Source organism: Anarrhichthys ocellatus, unplaced genomic scaffold (genome assembly GCF_004355925.1).
Source record: "Anarrhichthys ocellatus isolate YVR2014 unplaced genomic scaffold, GSC_Weel_1.0 scaffold223, whole genome shotgun sequence".
Lineage (NCBI taxonomy): Eukaryota > Metazoa > Chordata > Actinopteri > Perciformes > Anarhichadidae > Anarrhichthys > Anarrhichthys ocellatus.
This window is the reverse complement of record NW_022280253.1, coordinates 44,040-50,750: the sequence shown is the minus strand read 5'-3', so window position 1 is coordinate 50,750 and position 6,711 is coordinate 44,040. Positions and strand designations below refer to the sequence as shown.

The 6,711-nt window shown below is 38.9% G+C and overlaps 1 protein-coding gene across 1 annotated transcript in view; it reads right to left on the bottom strand.

Moving 5' to 3' along the window:
• The window catches only part of neb (nebulin), a 78,889-nt gene that overhangs the window by 65,544 nt on the left and 6,634 nt on the right, over window positions 1–6,711 (bottom strand). The window contains exons 6-16 of the mRNA XM_031879070.1: window positions 5,976–6,080; window positions 5,796–5,900; window positions 5,607–5,711; window positions 4,831–4,935; window positions 4,402–4,506; window positions 4,210–4,317; window positions 3,704–3,820; window positions 2,555–2,656; window positions 2,353–2,460; window positions 2,159–2,263; window positions 1,970–2,068 (exon numbers count right to left, since the gene is read on the bottom strand). Coding sequence (XP_031734930.1) covers window positions 1,970–2,068; window positions 2,159–2,263; window positions 2,353–2,460; window positions 2,555–2,656; window positions 3,704–3,820; window positions 4,210–4,317; window positions 4,402–4,506; window positions 4,831–4,935; window positions 5,607–5,711; window positions 5,796–5,900; window positions 5,976–6,080 — 1,164 coding nt within the window. The remainder of the gene's footprint in view (window positions 1–1,969; window positions 2,069–2,158; window positions 2,264–2,352; window positions 2,461–2,554; window positions 2,657–3,703; window positions 3,821–4,209; window positions 4,318–4,401; window positions 4,507–4,830; window positions 4,936–5,606; window positions 5,712–5,795; window positions 5,901–5,975; window positions 6,081–6,711) is intronic.

Sequence of the window (6,711 nt, the reverse complement as noted above, 5' to 3'; positions counted from 1 at the left end):
TCATGGTGATATCTATGAGTTCATGTTGTGACTCTATTCACCTGTAGTCTTAATGTGAGTGATGAAGTGGTGAAGTTTCATGGTGATATCTATGAGTTCATGTGTTCACCTGTAGAGTCTTCTTAGTGTGAGTGATGAAGTGGTGAAGTCTCATGGTGATATCTATGAGTTCATGTTGTGACTCTATTCACCTGTAGAGTCTTCTTAATGTGAGTGATGAAGTGGTGAAGTTTCATGGTGATATCTATGAGTTCATGTGTTCACCTGTAGAGTCTTCTTAATATCAGTAATGAAGTGGTGAAGTTTCATGGTGATATCTATGAGTTCATGTGTTCACCTGTAGAGTCTTCTTAATATCAGTAATGAAGTGGTGAAGTTTGATGGTGATATCATGAGTTCATGTGTTCACCTGTAGAGTCTCTAAATGTCTGTAATGGAACTAAACGTCTCTTTAAAGGACGTTTCCTCTAAATGAGTTTGTTCTCAGACTCTGATGATAAATCTCCACTTCAGCAGCTCTTACATTCACCAAACTTCACTCGTTCATTCCTCTCTGTGTGCTGAAGGTTCACACAGAGGGGTTAGTTCACTCATCACTCACACACTCATTTATACACATTTATTAATATAAACATGGAGGAAATAGATTTTTTACAACTATGAAACAAGAATTTTGAACCTGGATTTAACCAATGTTCAGATTTCTGAAATGTAAATAAGCACATATTTAATAATGCAGAGACTATAAACTAATAATTGTCTTTGTTTCATTGTGATATTCGTGTTGGCTGCTGCTCGTTGTACATTAATCCCCAGACTGAAGTTGTGTTGACGTGTTATCTGACGTTGTGTCACTGGAGGGCAGCAGTGTGTTAGCTGGACTCTATCTGAACCCCCCCCCCCCCTGATCACAGGGTCTATTCTGGGCGACTGAACGCTCGTTTCTATTTATACGACAGAGAGATGGCTCTCCAGTTTCCATGGCGCCCACAGAGAGACAGCTGGGCTTCAGTTTGTGGATGATTGACTTTAAGATGATCTGCATATCTGGGAGAATGTGATCGAGAACATTCGCTCAAGATTGAGCCAATCTTTGTCAATGAATGAACAACAATCTATCCAGCAGATCCTCTCTTACCGCTCCAGATTCAGCTCTGGTTGGTCACTACGTTTACAATACATTTATAAGGTTACTAAATGTTATTAGCTGCTATATCTTACTATATTGAAGAACTTTTAATCGTTTTCCTTCAGTGTGAGTTCAGCAGACTTAACACAGAACACTGTTTTATTTTTCGTATTTCCCTTCACGTCTTATTTCCTCTTTATTTTACTATTTCGTGGTGTTTTATCAAGTCTGTTTATTGATATAACACATTTAAAACAAGTTTGCAGATGGGTTAGTCTGCCTCAGTACAGCTGTACCGAGTTAAAGACACACACAGGGGCATAAAGGCAATAACACATAATGTAATATATTGAAACAATAACAGAAACATTTTACATGTTTAAATTGTGCTTATCTTATTTCTATATGGACTTACATATATTTTGCACTTTTATCTGTTTTAAATTCATTCATTCATTCAGTCATTTGTTGTTTTATTGGTATTATATTTAGTTCTTTATGAGATCATCATAAATTTCCTTTACTTAAAGTGGCAATCTTGGAGTATTTAAATATGAATATATTTGCAGTATTATGAATTGTCTGTGGCAGTATTACCTGGAGAAACACAGTATGACAGTTTCTCTCCAGGTAATATTCACACAATTCACATTTCTGATTTTTAAACTGTTATTCTGTAAATATTTTAACCTTAAAAGCACTTTGTGCTGAAGCTTGAAAAGTGGGATAATAACTGAAATGTTTATTATTATATGATGCATGTGAACACAACATGTTGAGTTCATGAGATGTACTCGTGTTAACTGTGACAGAGGAGGCGCTCGGTGCGGTCGTACGTACGTCACTGAGCTGTTTGGCGTTGATGGCGGCTTGAAGCTGAACTGGAGAATCCGCCACTTGTGTAAACTTCACTTTGTCTGGATGCTGCCGGTAGGTTGTCTGCAAAAGCATTTAAAAAGAGGAACATTCAGAAACGGGAGAATCAGACTTTACTGCAGAGACGTATTTTCATTCGCCGATGCTCCTCACATCGCTACACTGGAGCAGCTTCTTCCCGGCTTCATACTCAGGCGTCAGCGTTTGAGGGAAGAAGCATCTCGTCTTCATGTCTTCATAGTCAGCTTTATAGAGTTGCTGCGAGATGAAAGAGGAGAACATAATGAAGATAAAACTCTTGCACCGGGGATTTAGATTTCTATAAAAATGAAAGAATAATTATTTACCTCATTCTTCATTTCCTCAACTTTCTGGCAGTGAACCATGAAGACGTCTTCATAGCTGCCGACGTAGTGGCCCTTCACCTCGTTTTCATACTTATCTTTATAACGTATCTAAAAAAGAAATAAATCAAAATGTGAGTATTTAAAAGATAAAATCAGAAGGATAATATCACAGGTCTTCTTTCAGCTCGGAGGTTCTTCGTACATCAGTGAACTTCTTAAGGACGGAGTCCATCTGAAACTTGGGCGTGTCGCAGTAGTTGATGCTGGAACCTTTGGCTTTCTCATAGCTGGCCTTATAAACTTTCTGTAGAAGAAGACAGAAAACATCACATAAAAATCACATATGAGTTATGATCAGTAACTCAAATAAGAGAACACACACACACACGGCTAAACGCATCATGGGCTGCACACATGTCAGACTGGTGACTTCATTCAATTAAATCATCATTTCGATGAGTTTCTCTGCATGCAATTGACTTTCCAGATGGTTTAATTAGCTGCATTGATATGACAATCCACTCAGAGAAGCTTCATGTCAGACCCACAGCCACCTCAATCATTCAGCAGTCACCTCGTTCTCTAGTCTAACGAGAGTAAATTCATGTCTCATGTCTACAAGCAGACGTGGAGACCAGGGGACTGAAATCTTAACTTAACTTAGTTTAGATTTAGTTTTTGGTTGTTTGCCTCCACCAAACCAGTAAAGTGTCAGTTTACATCCATGTCTGTCTGAAATACTGCATATCCACTTCATTATGTTATTCTCTTAGACATTTGTATGAAATCGTCATAATAAGCAAATCAATTCCTGAGTTATGGCTCAAAAACGTGTTTTTGGAGACTTTTCACCACCAACGTCTGATGAGTCCCGGTGGATGTTTGAGCCAAACACACAATGCCTCCTACAGACATCTTTACCACCAACAGAATCGAACTAACTCAGGGATTTCCCCGTCTCCTCCTAGCTAAAAATGAAAATTGAACGGCCGTCTTTTATTATTTGCCAGTGACGAGTGAGAGCTGTTGAAGTTATTGCTCGTCCATCGGGAGAAGAGAATTTACAGCTGTAAGAAGTATTTCTTAAATTAAGTTAAGATAAGACAAGATAGGAACACGGCCATGAGTGGAGGAATTAGCATGAGGAAGGTTGGATTTTTCCTATGTTTCAAATTTAAGTTAAGATTAAAGTTAAGTTAAGATTAAGCAGTTAGGATATTCTTACTGTAAAGAGCCCCCATTAAATAGTTATAGTAATACTGTATACTAAGATTTAATCATTTGTTTCCACCCTAAACATAATCCACCACTGCTCTATAAGAGCAGCTGTAGTTTCTCTTCAGACACCCACATCGCTGAGGATGGTGCCGGCATATCTGAGCTGTCTGAGGAGAGGATTCTCTGTGGCCGGGAGCGTGTTGTAGTCGGCCTCCGCTTTGCCCTTCTCGTACTCCTTCTTGTATTGGACCTGAAAACACAGAGAACAAAAGACACAAAGAGTTTAGATCAGGCTGATTCACGCTGACTCGTATAACGTGACGTCGGTGGAAAAACCCCACTGCATGCGTCCTTATATTCTTTGTTAAAATGACGCATGTTTGCATGAATGTGTGGGTTGAAGTGTGATATGTTGTACTTTGTTGCAGTGGCATTGAATTTAAATGTAGGTCTTGTGTTACAGCGCGTCCCTGCATCAGTGTGTTGACTCACTCTCTGCTCTGAGACACTCGGCTCTAGCTCTAGGACCTATAATAACACTCTGATGTCCTCTGTGTGGACTCACTCTCTGAGACACTCGGCTCTATCTGGAGCTCTAGGACCTATAATAACACTCTGATGTCCTCTGTGTGGACTCACCCCGCTGGCAGCGATGCGAGCCTTCTTGTTGGCGTCATAAACGGGCGTGTCCGTTTGCATGAAATAGATTTGGTCTTTGTTGTCCTCGTAGTCTTGCGTGTATCTTTTCTGCAGGGAGAAAAGGATCAGGACAGTTAGATGCTGTAAAAGTTATAGCGTTCAGAAAACCTGCAGGTGGAAGTCGGCTCTTACGCTGCTGAAGTTTTCCATTGCCACCCTGGCTGTCGCCACGTCGAAGTACGGCGTCTCGCACCACTGACCCTTCACGTTCTTATTGTAATCTTCCTTGTATTTGAGCTGTGGAAAACAAAAAAAACAAATTAATAATAATAATAATAATGGCGTAATAAAGCTAGTTATATTCACATTTCTGTAGATGGTGTTTAAAGGAGACTAAAGTCTGATGGATTATAGAACTTGTCTTCGCCATAATTTAAATGCAGAATCAGTCAGAGACAGAAGGAAAGTGCAAGTTTGAGCCTCTCAAATTAAATTTCCTTGAGGTTTATTACTCTCCTCTGCACTTATCATTAATAGAAATAAATGTCTCACTTCGTCTACCTTCCGTCCTGTGTTTCCTTCACATACACAGCATGTTTGAGAGCCACATTAAACGCTTACATCACTGAGCTGATTGTTCACTCTCCTGGCCAGCTCCACTTCAGGAGGATCAGCCAGCGAGGTGTACTTCGCCTTACGCTGATCGTGACCCTTCTTGTAGCGAACCTGCACACACACACACACACACACACACGCGCACACACATTAGAAGTTTGAATTGACTGAGGTGGTTACTTCTTCAACATCAATAGCTGAGCTTAGCACACAGATCGTATCGACTGGTGACTTCCTTACATCAGCAGAACAGGTTACACGCTAACGACCGTTTTAATTTCCTGCAATGTGAGTGGAAATAACTACATGTGATAAATCTGAGTAAGCACAAACAAAAGGAAGAAAACATTAAAGATGGAGAAAATGTGCTTGTTGATGCTGAGGTAAGTTTAAGTCACAGCTACTTAGATATTCTACATTGTTTCAATGTAAAAACTATAAACCAGATGTGAACGTCTACTTTAAGACACTCCTTCTCACCGAGGATGATAAAAGCCGGTTATATTAAGGAGAGAGCTGCCGTAGAATAAACGGTTTAGCAAACGTATATTATCACATCGCCAAACCCTAAAATCATTAAAAGCTTTTTCACAAATATTATGTGTTTTTGTACATTATTTGTACAATTTCTGGAACAAAACTACCACTTGTAAAAACTGCACAGCTCTTCCATTTTTAAGTCAGATATACTGTATACATGTTATAGTATTTTGTCATAATTTTATAGTATTTTTCTTCTATTCTGTATTCATCAGAAGGCTGGTTGTAGTCAGTAAACTCACATCACTGAGGGCCTCCTGAGCTTTGGCCACCCTGCGCAGCTCGGGGCTGTCGCTGTACGGGTAGAACATGGTCTTCTCTTCATCCCAGAGCTCCGTGTAAAGTTTCTGAACAAGGTGTAAACAAGGTCAATGCATTTCTTTGTATTGAAAAAGCATCAGATGTTATTTCTGTCAGAACATTGTCCTTACTTTGCTGTAGTTGGCAGCGTTCTTCACAGCCAGAACCAGCTCAGGAGCATCCGGAGGCAGCAGGTACCGGTCCTTCGTCTCATCCCACTTCTGTCTGTACAGAACCTGCAAGAGAGACGAGCATCAGTGTTTAACATCGAGATGATTTTACTCCTCCGAGTCTACGTTCAGGTAGCTCACCTTGCTGATCAGTTCGGAGACGCACTTGACGTGGGCGACCTCTCTGGCCTTACCGTCATACAAGCTTGTTGTCCGAGTCTTATTTCCCTCCATGCGGTATTTAACCTGAAGACGACACGTGTTGGTTATTATCATTCATGACGAGAGAAAAAATACACTTTTAGTGTTTAGTTTAGAGTTATATTTTTAGCTTTATCCATCATAAGATTTAATTATTCCAAAGAGAAAACCACAATGAATTTGTTCAGCATCTGAAGCTATTATAATACATTTTAAAATAATTTACAGTGCAGGCGTTTTGCCTGTTAATTTGTGTTATCATTGACCAAAATCCACTATGATAAAAAGGATGGGTTGATTATTTATCATTATTATTATTATTATTATATTTTTTAAATGTTTCCTTTTTTCTTTTTAATAATCTTTTTTTGTATTATTAGAATTTTTATGTAGAAAAATAAATAAATTTAAATGTGTCCTTAATGTTCATTGTAATTCATTGGTCTGTTAAATGAATAAATACATTTATCAAACAATATATAAAATAAAAAATATTGTTCAGCATGTCTGCTCTATTGCTGACAAAGAATTTAATTTAATTTAAATTCATTTCACGAACAGGATTTAAACCAGCAGTCTTCTATTTGAATAACCTTCTAACCCTCAGCCTTGAACTTTAGACATCATGATTTGGGGGATTATTCGGTCATGATTTGGGGGATTATTCGGTCATGAT